The 23522-nt window shown below is 39.2% G+C and overlaps 1 protein-coding gene across 5 annotated transcripts in view; it reads right to left on the bottom strand.

Annotated features, from left to right (window-relative positions):
* The window catches only part of PSEN1 (presenilin 1), a 72448-nt gene that overhangs the window by 19189 nt on the left and 29737 nt on the right, over positions 1–23522 (bottom strand). For all 5 annotated transcript variants that reach the window (XM_081830312.1, XM_081830308.1, XM_081830311.1 and 2 more), the window contains 5 exons: positions 16843–17096; positions 14691–14832; positions 7598–7665; positions 6580–6800; positions 1953–2051 (listed from right to left, as the gene is read on the bottom strand). In XM_081830312.1, the coding sequence (XP_081686438.1) occupies positions 1953–2051; positions 6580–6800; positions 7598–7665; positions 14691–14832; positions 16843–17096 (784 nt within the window). The remainder of the gene's footprint in view (positions 1–1952; positions 2052–6579; positions 6801–7597; positions 7666–14690; positions 14833–16842; positions 17097–23522) is intronic.

A 23522-nucleotide genomic window follows, 5' to 3' on the forward strand; every position in this document is an offset into this window, starting at 1 on the left:
CCTCTGCTACGCTTTCAATTCCGCACCTCTAATCAACCATTCCCCAAGCACTAGTACTTCACTTCTAAACTTATGCTGGGAATTTCCACCTGGTTCACAGGTCCCACCAACTAAGTAAGCTATGGGCTACAGACAAACTAAACGTTCCTCAAACAAGAAAAACACCTCTTCTTCATCACCTTTCCTTCAGGCTTAAAACTTGTCTCAGCAGTTGCTAAGAACTACTGATTCTACCTCTAAAACCTCTTGTCAATCAGTCCTCTTCCTGGATCTGCCATTAACAATACCACAGTTCAGACCCTCATTTATTTCCCACCTAGATTGTGACCGTATCTCCTTCGTTATCAGCCATCACCTCGGTTCTCACCACCCACAATTCAGCTTGCACAATGCTGCAAGCCTATGGGGCCACAGCCTGGTCACATTACTCTTGTGCTCAGGAACCTTTGATTTCCCAGTGATCACTGAATAGCATACAGATATCTAAACCAGCCACTCAAAGCTATTCCTGATCTTGCCCTAATCTGCCTTTCCAAACTCTTCCCCCTTGAACTCTCTCCCATTTTTACTCCATGTTCTAGTCAATCTAAACACCTGAAATTTGATAAAGATACTCCACACTTACGTCTCAAAGCCATTCTTTGACAAGCCCACTTATGGAATCAACTCTCCCATCTGTGTTTGCTGAAATCCCACCATCCTTAAAAGGTTCAATCCAAATGGTACAAAGCCTTCCTTGATTCCCCAGCCAGGTTTCCCTTCTTCTGAACTCTCTTTACACTTCAATTGTGCCTCCTCTGAATCTGGTAACAATGCTGAATGTTGCTTATTTATACATTTGTCTTATCTCACCTCTAAACTATAAGCAAAGGAGCTCTGAGTAAGGCAAAGTATCTTAAACATCTTTATGTCTCCCACAGTGTTCTGTGGCAGCAGGTCAATGCCCAAATGCACATGTACTGAATGATTAGGAAGAATGGGATCCCAAAATAATAAAAAAGGGGCACATTGTGAAGGAACAGTACAATTTTTTCAGTAAGCTAGGGCAAGATTCCTCTGTAGTAAGTGCTCGATAACTCTTGGGCACCTGGGTGGCTCAGTCGGTTAAGCGTCTGCCTTCGGCTCAGGTCATGACCCCAGGGTCCTGGGTTCGAGTCCCGCATCAGGCTCCCTGCTCAGCGGGAAGCCTGCTTCTCCCTCTCCTGCTCCCCCTACTTGTGTTCTCTCTTTCTCGGAAATAAATAAAAATCTTAAAAAAAAAAAAAAAAGTGCTCGATAACTCTAGTAAGATTTTATTTATTTATTTATTTTTAAAGATTTTATTTATTTATTTATTTGAGAGAGAGCACATGAGAGGGGAGAGGGTCAGAAGGAGAAGCAGGCTCCTTGCTGAGCAGGGAGCCCGATGCGGGACTCGATCCAGGGACTCCAGGATCATGACCTGAGCCGAAGGCAGTCGCTTAACCAACTGAGCCACCCAGGCGTCCCAAGATTTTATTTTTTTAAAAGATTTTATTTATTTATTTGTCAGAGAGAGTGAGCACGTGCACAAGCAGGGGGAGCGGCAGGCAGAGGGAGAAGCAGGCTCCCTGCTGAGCAAGGAGCCCGATGTGGGGCTCCATCCCAGGACTCTGGGATCATGACCTGAGCTGAAGGCAGGTGCTCAACCGACTGAGACACCCAGGCATCCCAGACTAACAAGATTTTAAATGAGAGTAATGGCTCCCCACCTCTAAATATTTCTTCTATTTCTACACCTACTGAAAACTCTCTTGAACCAGTGTCAGGTGGAAGACAACAGTTTGCAAGGAAACAGGAATGTGTAGAAGTTGTCTTAATGTTATGCATTTAAGATGAGAAAAAGTATCATAATAATGACCATAATTACATGTGTTTGAGTTCCTATAAATTCTAAGCTGAGTACGAATTTAACATCATTCCAAAATACTTACAGGAGTAAATAAGAGCTGGAAAGAGAGTTTCATTTCTCTCCTGAGCTGTTTCAACCAGCATACGAAGTGGGCCTTTTGGACACAAAACAGCCACTAAATCTAGAAAGAGGAAAAAAAAAATCTGGAAAAATGTATTGGCTAAACTTACAAATGGGTGTGTTAGGGAGGAATTAACCAAGGGAAAAGGGTTAATGTCCTGTTTACGCAGGAAGATACTGAATGAATATGAAATAAACAGCAGGTAAACAGGTGCGGGAAAAACAACCTAAACAAAATACACAAAACCACACAGATAATCAATGTAAATTTCACTTTGGATTTGCCTATTTGGTTAGTTTACAGTGTATCATCACAGAGCTCCAGGAATAAGTCTTCCCAGTTTGAAGGAAAGAGGTAGAGATAATGACAAGACAGAACTATTCTAGAGCTATTGTCAATTTCCAATAAGCAGAAACAAAGACAAGCCATTTCTGAACAAATCATATCTACGAGCCACAGACAGAAGCTTTACAACGAGAGGAATTTAATAGAGGGGATGACTGAATTTTTCAAAATATGAAGAGCAGTGTAACAGAGACTCATTCCCTTTCCTTTTTAAAAATAGTGTATGTACTACTTAGGGATACTTGAATTAAAGGATAGTAAATTTAAACAAAACAAAATAAATCTTTGCATGAAAACCTTTTAGTATTTCTTTTGTACTTCTGTCAAAAGCACTTCACACTGTCAGGTCTTAGAATGCATGTGGTGCTGAAAAGTGGGTTATTTTTTCACAAAAACAGCAACTCAGAACAGAAGCAATTTGCCTATATTCTTGATTCTACCACAATCTCTTTCCATCAACTGCAATTTTTCTGACATTTTCTGTGCCATAAAAATTCAGATTATAGAAGTACAGAAAATTTCAAACATTTAAAAATATTAAAACAGGTGTAGCTAAATTTGTGAAGGAAGACTTCACAGCTTGTGTAGATATCACCATCATTCAGATGCATTTAAGTAAAAAAAACCCCTCACACCTGCAAGTGGTCATGTCTCCTTGAATACTGCATTGACTACCACTAATATAATAAAACACACACAAAGAATTCTCTGCTCTCACTGCTTCCACTTTGATTTGTTTTGGATGAGAAAAGGGAGATTTGCTGCACTCTGAAATGAGATTTTCAACCTGTTTGAAGCTGCATGTCCTATAACTATCTGCTGCCCCTAATAGAAGTGTTAAATGTTAAACTCCTTTATTTTTAGAGCAATTAAAGTGAATTTTGTTTAAAAAATTTTAGAACCTGTGGGACAAATTAAAAAATCTTCTGACGTTGTAAAAAGGGACTTGAGAAACACTACTCTAAGTAGTGGATACAAAAGTCTCTTAAAGGAACTCAAAGGTCTGGAGAAATAATCATTTGTATCATATGGAAGAAAGAGTGTTGATGGGAGAAATAGTGTAATGTAGTAGAAAGAATACTGGACTTGGGATTCAGATTCTAGACCAAACAGCGTTAAGCTTGGGCAAATACTTCACCTCTCTAAACTTCAGGTCTGTTAGGTGCAGTAAAACAGGAATTACTGCCTTGATTACTTTACAGGATTATGTATTTTAAAAAATAACAGCTAACATTTATTGGTACTGTTCTAAGTGTGTTGTATGTATTTTTTCATTTAATCTTCATAATAACTAAGACTTAAGGGTTGATTATTGTGCTAGTCACACAGCCAATAAATGATAGGAGAGGAGCCTGGATTTGAACCAGATATGGCTGCCTCCAGAACTGGCACTCTGTTGTTTTTGAACATATAAAAATAGAACCAGACTCTTTTAAAATTCACCTCTGATGTCTGACTGATGATAGAAATATGCCATGTTCCATTTAATTAAATTTTAAGTTGCTTGAGTATGTCACAATGGTGCTCTGTGAGGTCTGTAGCCCGAGGCTGGTAGGGACGGTGAAAGTCCCACTGAAACTCTTGTTCAAGAGCCCAGCATTGTATACCTTTACAGGTGAGATCGGCACTATTAACAATGTCTGGAAGTCCACAATGGATAAAGTGAGACCTGTACTGTGGCTTTAATATGTAGAGACATGTGTAACCTTGATACATATTTTGAGTATCTGTGAGGCCAGAGATTCTTGTAGTCATTTTCCTCAAAGAGAAAAACCTTGGATAAGTAATTGCTGTTGCTATCATTGGTGGAGCCAGATGACTAAACCATGGCAATGGCCCAAGAGTCTGTAAAAATGCACAGATGGAGCCAACTGTTGACTAGGATAAGGTGACTGGCTAAAGTTCATCTAATTTTGCTGACCCCTGGATCTCACTCTTCGATCAAGGATGTCCAGATTAGGTAATGAAAAGAAGGGGCTCTTCAGTAAGCTTCATCACATATAATTTTGATGCTGTTCATAAGGTGTACAAACTCCCACTGCTGTTCACTGGCTCCCCAGGTAGCCACAGGTCCAAGAGAGGGGTGAGCTCCTCTAGCACCCTGTCAACAAGCCAGGGACTGAGGACAGAAGAGGCCACCTCTCTTGTAGGTGTGATACTCCAGAAGGCCCAGACTTAGCTGTATCCTGTAGGTAACATTAGCAAGGAGGCCCTGGTAGCTGGCCTGAACTTGTAGAACGCTGTCTCCATAACCCACAGAAGGACGTGGAGCTTCACAGGTTCGGGGCCTGTGAGAACTTGTTTCCAGGAGAGCTCAGTATGCACTCTCCAACTGCCTCTCTGACTAAGGAGGGCAGTTTCTCAAACCAGAATCCATGGGCAACTTCTGATCATCATGGGTGGTCCAGAGATTTCAGGTGTGAGAGGAGGTTGCTATAGCTTCTACAGTGAATGATTCTCTGGAGGGGACTTTAAGAGAAGTGACTGTCCTTTACAATCTGGACAGATTCTAGAGCCCTTTATTGTAGGGGGCCCCAATTCAAGATGGGCCAATTTGTAACAGTATGAACAGACTTAAGTAAAATTTGTAAATGAGGAATATGCTGCCTCCAGATCCCAAAAAGCCCTAAAATATACTGGGCTTGTTTTAACATTGTGGGTGTAGGGAGGCTCTGTTGCTATTTCTTTTATTTTTAAAGATTTTATTTATTTATTTGAGACAGAGAGAATGAGAGACAGAGAGCATGAGAGGGAGGAGGGTCAGAGGGAGAAGCAGACTCCCCGCCAAGCAGGGAGCCCGATGCAGGACTCGATCCCGGGACTCCAGGATCATGACCTGAGCCGAAGGCAGTCGCTTAACCAACTGAGCCACCCAGGCGCCCCTGTTGCTATTTCTTGACAGTGTCAGAGATATAGAAGCCTTACTAAATAATTTTCAGGAATTCAACTGGGGTGGCAAAGCCTTGTACTATGTACAGGCAAATGCCCACCCCTTTTTTTGAGCTCCTGTGTGACTATTTGTATGTCTTCAATGAATACGTCAAACGAATCTCTTCAGAGGATAATATCATCGATGTGATGTTCTATCTGTGCTCCTGGAGAAAGCTGGATGTGGTTAAGATCTAGTCAACAAAAATTGTATGCAAAGGTAGGGCTGTGGAAGAATTCCACCAGCAGCCAGGTAACGATACAGTGTGTCCCTCCGAAGGTGAAGGCAAACTGCAGCTGTTGAAAAAGGCACTGAACAGAAGAACATATTAGTAAAACCTCTGACTGCAAAGTATTTACCAGTTGCTGATTGGGTGGGGGCCAGAGTATACACGGGGACTCTGCAAACCATCAAGTGCTGTATCACCTAAGGTCTTTATGAAAGACACAGAGAGTACATGACTATAGTTCTAGGACTGCTTGCTCAAATATGAGAACAGAACCAATTTAATTCTATTTCCATGGACTTTTTCCTCATCAAGTGGGGATGATGAGGATTCCTACTACAGGTGACCTGACATTTTAATAAGCATTTGAATAGGGATAAAATTATTATATAGAGACCACATACTGACCTCTGAAAGTGGCTCTCTTCCTGGCTTTCATGCAGGGTGACAGCCGGAGAGCACACACCTATACAGCTGCTTTTGTCATTCATGGCAAGGATACACTGTGACTGTTTGGAACCCATGTGACACTCGTTGTTAATGAATTTGAATCTCACACTGCCCAAGTAAGTTTTATTTTTAAAAGAATAATTCTACCCAAGTTGCCTTATAAAAAGTAGGTGTCCTAATTTTGATTTAAAAACTAATTGAGCATTTTATGTGTGTGAAGCACTCTGCTAGTGCTTTTCAACATAGGTTCTGAACTCTTACAACTCTGAGAAGTACCGTGCCCATTTTCCAAATGAGGAAACTGAAGCTCAAAGAGTCAGGCTTTTTCTTAGCGTCACAAAGACTGTTGGTGGTGGAGACAGGATTTAAATCTAAGTCTTCTGAACAGAAGTCTATGCATCCTTCCACTAATCCATCACTGGCTTAAACTGGGGGACAGTAAGACATTTTTAAAGAATTGAACCTCAAAAAAATGGAAATCTTTATATGAAAAAGACACTATAGCTAATTAATTATTTATTGAAGAGCTATGAGGTGTAACTGTTATCACTTTCCTAAGTCAAGATAACTGGAAAAGGAAGGGTAACACACCAGTGAGGTACTTCTGTGATGAACAAAATGTCAGTCTTGAGTTTTACCATATACTGAAATCACAGCCAAGATGAGCCACGCTGTCCATTCTGGAAGGTACTTGATAAATACCAGGGCCATGAGGGCACTGATCATAATGAGATATGCCTGCTGGAGTCGCAGAGGCCCTTTCCAGTGAATGGCAATCATTCCCACCACACCAAAATTCCAGATTAGGAGTGCAACAGTAATGTAGTCCATGGCAACATTGTAGGTTTTAAACACTTCCCTGAAAAAAATTAAACAGAGATCTAAAATTATGTACAGTAATTTTCATCAAAACATTGTTTAGAAATATGGTTCCCTCAAATTAGATATTCATATCCTACCTTCATATTTTTCCCATATCTTATATCAAACTGTGCTATTTAACAGTTTTCTTTAAATTCACTTTTTCTCTCAAGTTGAGCTTACTTTAACAGAAAACTCTGTATCATTCATATAACTGGGAAACCAGTATCATAGGTCATAGCTGTAAAAGTAAATACAAAAACTAAAAAAAGGCCACATATCACTTAAAATGCCACAATGGATGGAGTGCCTGGGTGGCTCAACTGGTTAGGCCCTACCTTTGGCTCAGGTCATGATTCCGGTCCTGGGATCAAGTCCCATGTCCAGCTCCCTGCTTGGCAGGAAGTCTACTTCTGCCTCTATCCCTCCCCACCCCCTCACGTGTACAGGCTCTCTCTCAGATGAATAAATAAAATCTTAAAAAAAAAAAAAAAATGCCACAATGGAAAGAAACCCTAGTTTAAAATATCTGAAATTAGAAAAATTAAACATCCACAATAAATTTTATAGCTAGGACATATGATGTTATTTTCATAAAATGAAATTTAGTGCAGCCATGAAAAAAAATATATTTTATAATACTAACTAGTCTTAAACATACCAAGTACAAACTACATATGGAAACAATCATAATTTAAGAGTATTTCATCAACAAAGTACATGGCTTTAAGTGACAGTTATATAGCTCAAACAGAGTTAATTTCTGAAAAACAGAACAAATATTTTACCACTTACCCCAAGTAAATGAATGAGAAAAAGAACAGCAACAACAGAGATGAAATAATAAGCCAGGCATGAATGACCTAGAAAAGAAAGCATTTCAATATAATTAACAGATCCCATACCCTAAAGAAAGGCAAATTTCTTACTTCAAAAATAATATATTATTTCTGTATATGTTATTCTTTTCAAATGGCAGAACTCAAACTGACTTCAGGATCAGTGCATACTTATATTGGAACTCTTTGGTACTGAACTACTCAGAATAGAAAATAGAAAATTCAGCAAGACATATATAGACCTTTGTTCCTTTAGAAATATGTGAAATTTTTAAAATAATGCATTCTAAAATAAATTCTCAACAGAGCCAACAGTCAACATTTAAAGAAGCAATATTTTCAATGGAAAAATTTGTGGTATTTCTGAAATAAACAGAAATAAATTGAATAGAAACTGAAAATAAGATAGTCCATTAAGTGACTTATGTATATATACAAGTGTATTTTAAAATAGGCCTTAAGTTACATAGCCGTTTGATAAAATAATATTCAGAATCTAAAGTTTCAGTAAGCATTGTAATGCTTTCTGTTTATTTTACATGGTTCATTAATAAGTAGTAATACTACAAATTCTTTGGAACACTTATAAGTCAGTCCATCCTTATTATGCAGAATTCATACAACACTATGTAAATATTAGTCACTACTACTCATGTATAGCTTATGAATATGAGAGAATCAGATTTGACTTTTGTAATCTGTTACACAAGATGAACATTTTAAATGGTAATTTTACGTAATGGGTGTATTTGGGAAAATACTATACAACTCAGGGAGCCTGGGGTTTTTAAGAACAGAATGGAGAAGCACAAAAATTTGTCAAGTAATTTCCAAAACTGAAATTATTTTGAGGTGGATACACCCATTATATGCTTTAATCTTTCAATGAAGTTTACTATTCCAAATATCATCTTTTTTTTTAAGATTTTATTTATTTATTTTATTTTTGACAGAGAGAGAGAGTATAAGCAGGGGGAGTGGCAGAGGGAGAGAGAGAAGCAAACTCCTCACTGAGTGGGGAGCCCAATGCAGGGCTCGATCCCAGGACCCCAGGATCATGACCTGAACCAAAGGTAGACGCTTAACTGACTGAGCCACCCAGGCACCCCCTAAACATCATCTCTTAACTGGAATATTATTTTGTCTTCATTAAAAAAAAAAAATCTCCCACACCCACCTCCCAGATCCAGTTGTTCCAATAATCAGGCTCTAAGCTATCAAAATCTAGTTGTGATTAAAATATATGTTAATCTTCTCTTGTTTTGTTCTGATCACCCAAGGTGATCTGTAATTATTAATTCCTTTGAAAGAAAAGATTTCTCAAAAATTCTTGCTGCCTCTTTTTCTTTAAAACAACTTCATAAGATGGTACAATTTGGGAAAAGGTTAAAAGAATGCCTTTACATGGAAGTAGCTATTCTTTGGACATTCGAATATTCTGAATTGACTATATGAATACAACAAACTTAATTTCTGGTGTTCTTCCACAAAAATAAATAATAATTTATTATAAAAATGTTCAAGGGGCACCTGGGTGGCTCAGTTGGTTAAACGTCTGCCTTTGGCTCAGGTCATGATCTCAGGGTTCTGGGATCGAGTTCTGCGCCTCCCTCTTCCTCTGCCCCTCCTCCCCACTCGTGCTCTCTCGTTCTCTCAAATAAAAAAATAAAATCTTTAAACAAAAATTTTTTTCAAACACACAGCAAAGTTTAAAGAATTTTATAGCTACCATTCATATTTTGCTGTACTTGCTTTGTAACATTTCTATACATCTCTCCATCCTTTTTATTTTTAATATATATCAAAGTAAATTAAAGACACCTGTACATTTCCCTCTCAAAATATTCAACTTTAGCAAAATATTCTAAAGGGAGCCCTTACTCTATTTCATCTGCAGAAAATCCAATAAAGCTTAAGCAGAAAGGAACCTCCCCGCGGGCATCCCACCCCGTCATGCTCGTAAGACTCAGCTTCAGAGATAATTCAAGTTACAAAACTAAAAAGTATATAAAATATTACAAAACAGAAAAGCTTTACAAAGTGGAAGATGTACACTGGTATTCCGTATTAAGCTCCGACTTAAAAGGCCAGAGTAAGGGGTGCCTGGGTGGCTCAGTTGTTAAGCGTCTGTCTTTGGCTCAGGTCATGATCCCAGGGTCCTGGAATGGAGGCCGATGCAAGCCCTGCATCGGGCTCCCTGCTCCATGGGAAGCCTGCTTCTCCCTCTCCCACTCCCCCTGCTTGTGTTCCCTCTCTTGCTGTCTCTCTCTCAGTCAAAAAAATAAAAATCTTAAAAAAAAAAGCCAGAGTAAATACTGAATACTAGAAATTCTCATCTTTCTTGAGAAATGCTCTTTACCTTGTTTTTCTCAGCGAGGGAACATGGGGATGGTGTTTATTTTAAGAAAGCACTGTTCTGAATACAAAAATAACATGTATGTGTAACACTGAGAAGATATAGAAACACTAAAGGAAGAAAACGATTTCCACTGACCAGGGACAACCAAAGTTATTATTAACATGTTTTTTCAGGCATGTTTTCTGTCTGCATGTATAAAGGCCTTTTAACAACATTATAATCAAGTAATTTGGTTTAGCATTCTGCTTTTTAAAACATTTTTTTATTACAGACACATTCTCATGCCACCAAATACTTTTTGAAAATACGATTTTTAAATGAGTAAATTATAATATTCTACATATATGGATGAACCCACAATTTCACCTTTTCTTATTTATTTAGCCTTTTTTTTCTTATTTATTTAACCTTTTCTTATTCCATATTTCTTATGGAACTTATGGTTTTCCACTTTATTCCAATTATAATTTATGCTAGGATAAAAGTCCTAGCATGCAAATATTTTTCTGCATTCATGAAAGCAAAATTATGGAATCAAAGTGTACAGACTTTTTCTAATTACTGACTATTGATATATATTGGCTTAGTGACTTCACAAAAAAAAAGACTGTATTAATCTTCACCAAGTCAATAGGTGAAATACGTTAATTTGTTATTTTAATATGTTTCTGTTTCTACCACTGAGGAAACATATATATACATCTCTCTGTCTCTGCCTCTCTCCTGGCCATCTATATTTCCTTTGTAATTCCTCTGGCTTGGGTTTTTAAAAATTTATTAGGCTGTTCATAATTTTTTTTTTTTAAGATTTTATTTTTTTAAAGTAATCTCTACACACAATGTGGGGCTCAAACTTACAACCCTGAGATCAAGAGCTGCATGCTCTAATGTTCTGTAACATTCATGTTCATAATTTTCTGAATGATTTGTAAGTGCTCTTCATATTGTAAAGATATTAAATGCCCTCTGCCTGTAATAATGGTTTCTGGTCACTGATGTTATGATTTTCTGAATTATTACCTGAATTCAAAGCCTCTTCTGATGATGACTAAATAGCACTTCCCTTTTTCTAGAACATCAGATGGTAAAACAGGCTTTTTTCTCATCTTACAAAATCCCTAGTTCAGCTTTCCTGTGCTAAAGGCTCTGAAAGAAAAGAGCCCTGCTTCAGTACAGAACCCTGCAAGCATCTCCTCTAAACCTTGAACTGTCCAGGCCAGAAATCACATGGCTTTAATAAGTTATACAGTTTCATTTCTAACCATGATATGTAATAATTAACTGCCTTTTCAGTTTCTACCTTCTTCAAGTTTGTTTGGTCTTTTAGCTTCTTGTGCTTCTCACAGACATTGCACAACCAACCACTGACATAACAAATCCTCCAGGTTTATTTCCAAACAGGTCCTGGCAAGTTTCTGAATATCTGACTCAAAAGCTCCTTTTAGTTTAGACTAGGAATCAAAGTAAACAACTTGTTCCTATAGAATTGGCTGTGCCTGCTAAGACTTGAACTTAACATTAAAAAACAAAACAACATGAATGAATAAATGTGGAAATGTGGCTGAAAATAAACCCTTTTTAGACTGTCTAAAATGAGATGTAACTAAAAGATGCACAAAACTGGCCAAAATATATCAAGACAGGTTTGAGGTGCCATGGAGTGAAAGCACATCTACCCTGTCTCCCCTGCCGAATGCAACCGTAAAAGCTGGATAGAATGCATGCAGCTGCTAGGTGAGGACTCTGACAAGTGGACAGAGTCAGGTGGGCTGCGGAATTAGAAGTGAGATTATTACATTTTCTCCTCCAGTACTACCCTCCTCCATCAGAACTCAATGCAACCCCGAACGGGCATTAGCAAGATAGCGAGAGCTCTAGGAAAAGCCTAGTTCTGGATAAGCAACAGGAAAGAGGTCTCCTAACACCAAAAGAGAATGCAAAAATCTCACTTTTTGGCTTTTTCCTTTCACCATTCTCTCACACCCAGCTATCAAACAATCCTGTGGGAGTGGTATTAAGGGTACCAGGAGCCTAAAATTCAGACGGAGGGGAGGAGCTCTAGTTCCCAGAAAGTGGGGCAGATGGCACTTGCTTTATTTCTCTCTCTGTCCTACCACTTCTTGTCCCTGTCGTTTGTAAAATAAATCAGCTTTCTGGCTGGAGGAATGGAACAGGGACGTCCAAAAGAACCAAAAAGTACCAGGGAGATCACAGAAAGGAAGCTCAAGAAAGCAAGCTTTTAAAACTGGTATGAACTTATGGGCCCATCCTGAAGGTGTGCAGGTGCGGATATGACCCTAAACAGGATACAGACTCCCCATAAAATGTGAAGAACGAAAGTAGCATATAATCCAGATAAGAGTCACAAAGTGAGGGGCGCCTGGGTGGGTCAGTTGGTTAAGCATCTGCCTTTGGTTCAGGTCATAATCCCAGGGTCCTGGGATCGAGGCCCACATCGGGCTCCCTGCCCAGTGGGTAGTCCGCTTCTCTGCCCCTTTCCCCCCTTGTATACACATTCTCTCTCAAATAAATAAATATTAAAAAGAAAAGAGTCATAAAGGAAGTCCAATAAAGCAGAGAAACTAGCATGTAAACACGTATATACAGAAAAGGTAACTGTCATGAGGATATTTAAACGGGGAGGAGAATACTTTGCAGCACGGGTTTATATCATTTGCTCTTTGGTTTTCTGAGTATTGATGACTACCTCCCATCATCATAGACACCTTTGTCTTCAATCTTTTCCACTTTTTTCTCATCTTGCAAAATCCCTAGTTCAGCTTTCCTGTGCTAAAGGCTCTGAAAGAAAAGAGCCCTGCTTCAGTACAGAACCCTGTAAGCATCTCCTCTAAACCTTGAACTGTTCAGGCCAGAAATCACATGGCTTTAATAAGTTATACAGTTTCATTTCTAACTTGCTAATGTCAGACTGCAGATGCTCATCACTTGGGTTAACACTTCCACCCACTCCAATGTTCAACAAGCAAGGTTAAATTGTGCATAATTTTAAAGTTTGTGAACACTGGAATGGTACTTTATCTTACGAGTAATTAACCAAATGCAAATTAAGGCATTTTGTTTTGCCTATAAAAATTAGCACACGGGGTGCCTGGGTGGCTCAGTCGTTAAGCGTCTGCCTTCGGCTCAGGTCATGATCCCAGGGTCCTGGGATCGAGCCCCACATCAGGCTCCCTGCTCAGCGGGAAGCCTGCTTCTCCCTCTCCCCCTGCTTGTGTTCCCTCTCTCGCTGTCTCTCTCTCTGTCAAATAAATAAATAAAATCTTAAAAAAAAAAAAATTAGCACAGAATTTTAAAAATTCAGTGCTGGTAAAGGTAAGGTAAGACAGTCTCATTCACAACAAGTGTTAAGTACAAACTGATAACCATTTTGAAAAAAGGAATTTTGCACACCATGATAATTAAAAATATGTAGATGGGGCACCTGGGTGGCTCAGTCAGTTAAGCGCCTGCCTTTGGCTCAGGTCATGATCCCAGGGTCCTGGGATTAAGCCCCATGGCAGGGTCCCTGCTTAGCGGGGAGTCTGGCTTTTCCCTCTCCCTCTGCCCCTCCCCACCACTCGTGCTCTCTCTCGCTCTCTTGCACTCTCAAATAAATAAAATAAAATTGAAAAAGATGTAGATAATTTGCCCCATAAATTCTGTGTTGAGGGTTTTACGCTAAGGAAATAATCTGAAAAATTGAAAAAATTCCATAAAGGTATTCATTGCTTTTTAGAATAGTAAAAAAATGGAAATGACTTAAATGTCCAACATCAGGGAAATCAGGGTAAGTAAATTATAATACACGCATTGAGTCAAACGTTACATAGCCTTTAGACATATTTTCTGAGAATTTAAATATGGAAAAATGCTTATGCCAAAGTAAAAGTTAGGAAAGGGCATATTTATTATACATTTTATTTTAACCATGTTAAACATATAGAGAAATAAATACTAGAAGGAAATAGAGTAGACTTCAACATTTAGAAAGTTATCATTTATTTCTTTTATTTGAGAAAGACCCTAAAGTCTCATGACTTGTAATAATTTGTGATTTCTCTGAGGCATGCATATGAAATATGTGCCAGGTGGCTAAAATTCAAGAGTGAATCCCTTAGCTAGAGGGTGAGCTAAGGGAGCAGAGGCTGGGAGGGTTGGGCCTGTGTCTTTCCTACACAATCTCCCCTGCCCTTATTTCCCAAGGAAAGAACTAGTGCTACTGCAGGAGAGACAGTGAGGGAATGGATGGCTCCCAATGTAGAAATGGGAATATAACCAGTCACCAATGAATTTAACATCAGTGTCTGCAGAAGGCTCTAGTGGTCTGCACTCAGGAAAATCTGAATTTTTTAAGTTATATTACTTTATAGGGATAATTATATCCTATAGTACTATTTGTGAATGAGGGAATTCACAAAGGTCTTAGGATATAACCTGCAATGTCCTAAGTATACTGCAAATCAAAAAGTTAAAACCATTTAGAATGTGATATGATATGACAACATTTGTTTTTCATTTATGTCTTTTTGTGTTTTTTAAATGTTCTACAATAAGGGGGAAAAAACTAAAAATTAAATCAGTTCTTGAATATATAGCCCTTTTCTCTACTAGACCAAGTAAGGCATGTCTCAGGAAAACCCAATCACAAAAAGAACATGGTGGAAAGCAAAGCTCCATGTTTCATGCTCACCTTATAGCACCTGTATTTATACAGAACCACCAGGAGAATAGTCATGACAACAATGACGCTGATCATGATAGCAGCATTCAGAATTGAGTGCAGGGCTCTCTGCCCCACAGTCTCTGTATCTTCCGTGAATGGGGTATAGATTCTATAATAAAATACAAAAGCCCAAAGTAAGTGTTAATGGATATCTCAAACCACAACCCTCTCCAACACCAGTCTTGTTTCTTTGATTCAACTGGTAATGACCTTTTTCCATCTCAGCAATCTAGCCAAGAATTTTAGCTAAGAAAGTTAGCTATACTCTAAAATAAGTGCTTCAAAATAAAAGGAGAGATCTAAAATATGGAGAGGTGGACTTTTGTGAGCCAGACACTAGCTCCATCTAGTGGATGCTTTATATTGAAATAATTACTCAAGAAATGTTCTTTCTCCACAGCTTATTAGTGATTTGTTCAAAGAACTGGATTCTACCACATAAACTACCTAAGCTACAAGTACTTGTCAAAAGAAGGTGGCTTATATAATAATGGCTTACAATTACTTTTTTTTCACCTACAGGGTGACTACACTGGAGTTGTTTTGATACAACGTCACATACCCATCTTCCCCTTGGTTTCTCATTCACATAAACACATTTATTCCAGGTTCCAGCGTTCCCAGCTACAAAACCTTATTTCTGACTCCCTGACAGGTGTGGCCAGGAGACAAAGTATGGCCAATGAGTTATAAGTGGATATGTTGTGTGGAACTTCTAAGAAAGGCGTTAATTCTGCTGAGAGATGGGTCTTAGGTCCTTTTCTCCCCTGCTACTTCCTGCTTCCCGTTGTCTGAATTGAAGCCTGGGGCTCCAGTACCAATAAGGAACCTTGAATAACCTAAAGGATAGAAGCCAAAGAAAAAGGAAAGAAGGAGCCTGAGTCCTTGAGGAAATGTGAAGCTATACTACCAATCTGGACTGACCACCCTGTACCACTCTCTGGGAGAGAGAGAAAATATGTATACCGTTTAAACCAGTTGTTTTGATTTCCTACAACAGGCTCAGAAAACTTTCTGTTAAGGACTAAAGAGTACAAATTTTAAGTTTTCTGGGTCATATTGTCTCTGTTGCAACCACTGAACCCTGCCACTGTAGTATGAAGGCAGCATAGACAATATACAAATGAATGAACGTGATTACGTTCCAGTAAAACTTTATTTACAAAAATAGGTGGTGGCAGGCAGATCTGCCCTGTAGACTATGGCTTGCTAACCCTGTTGTAGAATATATAGCCAAAACTAACTCTAAGCTATACAGATAATATTCCCCAGTCTCTTTTGACTGCTGTCTCCAACCCCCACCCTTTATTCTTGCCTTAGCCTTTCTCCCAAAAGATTAAAAGCTTGGCTTTTAGAATGCCACACAGTTTGCTAATTCAAATTCCAAAATTCATTTAAAACTTTGAGCCCTATAGGGGCCCTACAGAGTCCCAAAGACAAAACTAGGTGAATCTGAATCAAAGCATTTTTCTTGAAGGCATAGGGCTCATACCAAAAGCACTAGAGAATCTACACAACAATCCCCCCACGAGCTTAGAGAATGCCAGCTTGCAATAATTCTTCATCTTTTCATTTAGCAACTTTTTTTTGTTGAGCATTTATTACATAACTAGCTGTAGAAACAATGTACCCTCATAGGCCTTACAGTATAGAAGGAAACCAGGCTTTAAATAATGTAAATAATATATTTGCATATTGTGAAAAAGAACAGGTTGCTATGAGAAAGAATATCGGGAAGGACCTAATTCTGTTACAAGGATCTGGGAAATTATCTTTGAGGACTTAACATTTAAGCAAAGATGAGAAGGACAACAGAATTCATCCATCAAATCTAGAAAAGGAAAGAATGTGCCAGCAGAAGAACAATGGGACCAATGGCCCTGTCCTAAATTCAGTCCTAACCAGTGACACCATACATGAAACAGAATTCTGTAGCTCTCATTTTCTCTACTTAAAGCATCAAATAATAACCCCTCATTCTGTCAACTGCTCTGGCTGTCAGAGAGGATGAACTCTCTAGCCTTTGTGCCCCTTCAAAGCAGAGGCCTCCGAGGTGGTGATGACACACCACAAAGAAAAGCCAGACCGGCCTTGAGAATAATAAAACACTCATACATACAGCTGTCCATCCTTCCGGGTATAGAAGCTGACTGATTTGATGGTAGCCACGACCACCACCATACAGAGAGTCACGGGTACAAAGAGCATGATCACATGTTTGGCGCCATATTTCAATGTCAGCTCTTCATCTTCTTCTTCATCTTGTTCCACCACCTGCCGTGAGTTACCCTGGGGTTGTCCATTAGATAATGGCCCAGGGTTGCCACGTCTCCGCCTTTCGCTGGTGTGCTCATGCCGTTCTCTACTGTCATTCTAAAAGCACAAGAGAAACTTTTTTCAAGAAGTCAGACTCTCAGCAGAATCAAGGTATTCTATAAAGACAGAAAATGGAATAATTAGACCTGAGATTAAGAAGAGGCCCATCATTACTTGAGTTCTAAAAACTCGAGGCAAGAAAGAATCAATTCACAAGAGGTGTGCAATTTAAAAGTCTAGATGAGGGGCGCCTGGGTGGCTCAGTAGGTTAAGCGTCTGCCTTTGGCTCAGGTCATGATGCCAGGGTCCTGGGATCAAGTCCTGAATGGGGCTCCCTGCTCAGCAGGGAGTCTGCTTCTTCCTCTGCCTGCCGCTCCCCCTCTTGTGCTCTCTCTGACAAATAAATAAAAATCTTTTTTAAATGAATGAATGAATGAATGTCTATCTAGATGATCTGCCACTGTTCGGTGAAGGAACCCAGGTCCTCCCTCTCACCTAGCTCTTGGTTTACCTCATTCTCCTCTTCCATTCTCAACCTAATACAATTGTACTCATCCTCTGAGGTTTGGCTTAAAAACTGATACCTGCATGAAACTTTATTTGTTACAGCTGCAAGCATAGTAATCTCAGCCTTTTCACAATTATGAACTGCTTTCTACCTGTGATTTCATACCAGTTATACAAGAAACTATCTCACTTTCATAATTTTTTTTAACTAGGCTCTACGTCCAATGTGGGGCTTGAACTCACGACCCTGAGATCAAGAGTCGCATGCTCCACCAACTGAGTCAGCCAGGTGCCCCTCACCTTCATTATTAGTAAGACTTAAAATCCTTCTAGTGATATACAAAGGATCTATTATTTCTTACAATTGCATGTAAATCTACAACTATTTCAAAAATTATTTAAAAGATTTTTAAAAATCTTTACAGAGAGAAATTAGGCCTTAAACAATTCTGATGCCCCTCCAGCCAGAGGCATCCCCACCTTGCCCTGTATGGAGTGAGGGAACAATAAATATTTGACAAATGACGGAATGAAACTAGAACCTTTCTTAGATTCTACTTTCCCCAGTCTCTTAATCCAAACACCACTTCCATCCTTATCCTGGGTTTACCCTTTCTTACCCTTCAAGTTCAACTTCCTTTTTGGTATCACTGTTCATATCTAAAACTCAACTTTTTGTAAAGGAGAGAGTGAATCTCAAGAGCATTAATAACAATAATACAAACAACAGATAACAGCAGGAGAAGAACAGCACTCCTCCTCCTAGATAAGTATAGGAGAAGAAAGCAGACTGATAGTCATTGTTGCTGGTAAAATGTATCAGCTTGGTTCAGAACAGGTTCTCTTAGGAAGATCATGTGAGAACATGCCACTCTTTTACCTCATTTTTGACTACAGAGTATAACTACTGCTGTTATTCATTAAAAATACATTACTCTTAATAATAGCTTAAAATTATTATAATGTACTGGAGATTGTGATACGTGCTTTACATTAAATTCTCACAGCCACCCCTTCATCACCACTTTGTAGGTGGGGAAACGGTCACAGCTAGGAAGCATTACAGAGAGGGTTTGAACCCAGGCATGCCCGACTACAGAAATCAAGCTCTTAACCACCTCTCAATGTGCTGTTCACAAGACAACATGGGAACTCTGCAGACTCAGTGTGGGCTGAGTTCTCTTTTACTTTACTTTGAATATATTCATCCCATAAATAATTATCAAAATTCTATATTCTAGGTACTATGCTATGGCAATATTGAAATTAAAAAGATCTAGATGCTGTCCTTAAGAAGATTGCAAGTTAGCTTTAAAACAGGATAAATATGGGCACCTGGGTGGCTCAGTTGGTTAAGCGACTGCCTTCGGCTCAGGTCATGATCCTGGAGTCCCGGGATCGAGTCCCACATCGGGCTCCCTGCTCAGCAGGGAGTCTGTTTCTCCCTCTGACCCTCCTCCCTCTCCTGCTCTCTGTCTCTCTTTCTCTCTCTCTCAAATAAATAAATAAAATCTTAAAAACAAAAACAAAAACAGGATAAATATTATATCAGAGACATGAATAAAGTGCTGCAGGACTGATCATTCTGTATGGTCCAGAAAGGCAGCATAAAGATACGATTCCTGAGAAAAGTGAGTGGAAGGTCAAAGGGCTCCAAACAGAGACGTGACAATGGTGCAGAGATGTGAAATTGAAAAGCAAGGCCTATGCAGAAAACCAGTGAATACTCCTGAGCTGGCTGGGGAACACGGTCTGTCAGGGCTGGGAGCAGGAAAAGGTTAGGAACAGGTTGTAAAAAAATCTCATTTGCCATGCCCAAGGACTTTAGACTTTGTCCTGTAGGCAATAAAAAGTCATAAAAATTGTTAAGGTTGAGGTAGTGACACATTCGATTACGTTTCATTTTAAAGAAACCTGACTAAGTGGCGATGAAAACAAGGAGATGTATGAGAAAGATATTTCAGAAGCAGAACTGACAGGGCTTTGTGGTGAATTACATGTGAATGGTCAGGAAGGAGTCAAGGACCATCCTGGAGGTTTCTGGCATAAGGGACTGGGAAGGTGAAGATGGCACTGACTGAGCAGGGAACACAAGAAGATGAGCGGGCTGGAGGAGACGAGAGCTATTTTAATTAGGGAGATAGGTGAATGTGAGGTACCTGCAATCAGGCAGCAAAGTCCAAGGGTACTGTTGGGGGAGTCATTAGTTTCTATAGTTATGGAAATGGATGAAATCTCAGGGAGAGAGTATAGATGGAAAGCAGAACAGTATGGACTTGGTCATTATATAATGCAACAACTGTGGAAAGAAAAACAGAGTGGGATGATGATCAAGGAGAGAAGTGCATAACCCCTAAGCTTCAGCAGCAGGTGATAGGAGAAAAACCAGCCAAAGAGATTAAGAGAAAAATAGGGGAGAGGGAATAAATCCCAGAACAGTACACCACAGCAGCAAAAGGAGTACATTTCAGAGGTGTCATCAACAGTCAGGCAGTACGAGAGCTGAAAAGCCACTGAATTTAGCAGGGGGACATTGGCCAAAGTTTTTACAAAAGTAACAGTTAAGAGGGAAATGAGATCGGGGTGCCTGGGTGGCTCTGTCGTTAAGCATCTGCCTTCGGTTCAGGTCATGATCCCAGGGTCCTGGGATCAAGCCCCGCATCGGGCTCCCTGCTCCGCGGGAAGCCTGCTTCTCCCTCTCCCACTCCCCCTGCTTGTGTTCCCTCTCTCGCTGTGTCTCTCTCTGTCAAATAAATAAAAAATTAAAAAAAAAAAATCTTAAAGAAAAAGAGGGAAATCAGATCATAAATCATAATGAACTAGGGAATGAATGGAAACTGAGAAGTTAAAGGCAATCATTCTTTGAAGCAAAAAAATAAAAGATGTGACAACAGAAGGGATTCACATTTGAAAACATTTTTAGGGATGTTAGACTTGAGCATACTCATCAGGTCAAAGCACAGAGTTAGGACTAGCAGAAGAGATTGAGGATACAAGAATGGGAGATGATAACTCATGGAACAGGATAGGGGATAAGTAGAGGGGAACAGAGGAAGAGAGAAGAGTTGGCTTTACAAAGGAATTGGTGCCCTTCATCTCAGTCTGGAGATTAGGAATTAACTCTTTGACCTCATACAGAAAATACTTACAAAGACTTAAACCCTATGAGGAATGGAAAGGAAACTATTCCAAAGTACAAAAGGTAGAAATACATACACCACTCAGTAAGAAAGGTAATTTTTGTTGAACACAAGTCATTGGAGTGACCAAAGTCCAGTAGGAAGGCAATATAGGCTCTGGAGGACAGGGACACAGTGTGACAGACAGCTGAAAAGGACAGAGTTGAGGAAATTCATACTTTTTTCTTTGAAGGAGGTGACTAAGTCATATGCTAAGAATGTTCTGTTTGTAACTAATGTTCAGCAATACAATTATGACCAACTTAATGGGCTGATTACTGTGCAATATAAACCAAAACACAAATAATAATAGCTCTCTTTGTATGTTATTTGATAATTTACAAAGCACGCTCACATTATTTCATTTCTTCTTTGTATTTATTGAGAGGTTGTGGTAGATTAAGATTAAAACAATTTGTCCAAAATCTCAAGGCCAGAAAACAGCAGACACAGGAATCAAATTCAAGTCTCTTGCTTCAAAATCTGTGCTCTTTGTGGGCAGCACAGCTGTCCTATTAGGGCTACATGAACAGTTTAATTGGGTAAGTCTAACACAAAATAAGCAATATGTTCATTCACAGTACTCAACTGGATGTTCCGGTTTATAATGAACATTAGCCAACCCCACCTGGCCCCACCCTTGAAGCTGATAGGGGATGCTAGAGCACTGTTTACTACACCTTTCTCTTTACAGTACTTTGGATACTATTTTTAAAATTGACTATATGTTTCAATTTCTTTAAAATACAATTTATTTAAACAGGTAAAATTTTCACATGATTCTAAAGTCAAAGAATATAATAAGGAGTAACATAAAAAAAATCTTCCACCTAATTATTTAGTTGTCTAATATCCCAGGTTACCACTGTCATTATGCTCTGCAGTTTCTTGATGTATATACAAGCAAATACAAATATATATTCTCATTTCCCCTTTTTACACAAATGGTAGTACAATAAATGTACTTTCTCTGCTTAACTATGTCTCTTAGAGATTTTTTTACACATCAGTACATAAAGTACATCCTTATTCTTTGAAAAGCAACTTTTTATTTTTTAAAATTTATTTTTTAAGATTTTTATTTATTTATTTGACAGAGAGAGAGAGCGAGAGCGAGCGAGCATGAGCAGGGGAAGCGGCAGGCAGAGGGAGAAGCAAGCTCCCCGCCGAGCAAGGAGCCTGATGCGGGACTCGATCCCAGGACCCTGGGATCATGACCTGAGCTAAAAGCAGAAGCTCACCGACTGAGCCACCCAGGTGCCCCCCCCAAAAAAACTTTTTAAACCAGCTACATAACCAGTATATGAATGTATCATAATCTATTAGGCCAATCCCCTAAAGACAGACTTTAACTTGCTTCCACTTTTTTTTAAATTAAATTCAATTCAATTTAGTTAACATATACTGTATTATTAGTTTCAGGGATAGAATTTAGTGATCAGTTACATATCACACCCAGTGCTCATTACATCAAGTACCCTCCTTAATGCCCATCACCCAATTATCCCATCCCCCTACCCACCTCCCCTCCAGCAACCCTGTTTCCCTGAGTTAGGCATCTCTTATGGTTTGCCTCCCTCTCTATTTTCATCTTATTTTTCCTTCCCTTTCCCTACGATCACCTGTTTCTTAAATTCCACGAGTGAAATCATATGGTATTTGTCTTTCTGTGACTGACTTATTTCATTTAGCATAATACCCTCTAGCTCCATCCACGTCATTGCAAATGGCAAATTTCATTCTTTTTGATGGCTAATATTCCATTATATATGTGTACACACACACACACACACACACATACTCACCCCACATCTTCCTTATGCATTCATCTGATCTATTGATGGACATCTGGGTCTTTCCATATTTAGGCTATTATGGACATTGCTGCTATAAACATGCTTCCAACTTTTTGTCATTTACAAACACGGCTGCAATGAATGCCCCCTATGAGTTATTTCACATGTGCAAAGCATATCTGTAGGGTAAGTTTCCTGAAGTGAAACTACTGAGTCAAAGTATATACGCATTTAAAATCCTGGTACACATTTAAAATGCCTGGGTGGCTGAGTCGTTAAGCGTCTGCCTTCAGCTCAGGTCATGGTCCCAGGGTCCTGGGATAGAGCCCCACATCAAGCTCCCCACTTGGCGGGAAGCCTGCTTCTCCCTCCCCCACTCCCTCTGCTTGTGTTCCCTCTCTCGCTGTGTCTCTGTCAAATAAATAAAATCTTTAAAAAATAAAATAAAATCCTGATATGTGTTGCCAAATCACCCTCTGTATGGGTTGTACCAGTTTAAAGATCAGCAATATAGGAGAGTTCCTATTTCAACAAGCCCTTATCAACAAAGTAAGCTATGAAATGCTTGGATTTTTACCTATCTGATAGGTTAAATATGCGAACACGGTGTAATTTTTTATTATTAGAAAAGATGAGCATTTTTTCATGGATTGGAAGAACAAATATTGTGATGATGTCAATGCTACCTAGAGCAATCTACACATTCAATGCAATCCCCATCAAAATACCATCCACTTTTTTCACAGAGCTGGAACAAATCATCCTAAAATTTGTATGGAACCAGAAAAGACCCCGAATAGCCAGAGGAATGTTGAAAAAGAAAAGCAAAGCTGGCGGCAACACAATTCCGGACTTCCAGCTCTATTACAAAGCTGTCATCATCAAGACAGTATGGTACTGGCACAAAAAACAGACACATAGATCAATGGAACAGAATAGAGAGCCCAGAAATGGACCCTCAACTCTATGGTCAACTAATCTTTGACAAAGCAGGAAAGAAT

The sequence above is a fragment of the Leptonychotes weddellii genome, chromosome 9 (assembly GCF_054177405.1).
Source record: "Leptonychotes weddellii isolate Sample4059 chromosome 9, ASM5417740v2, whole genome shotgun sequence".
Lineage (NCBI taxonomy): Eukaryota > Metazoa > Chordata > Mammalia > Carnivora > Phocidae > Leptonychotes > Leptonychotes weddellii.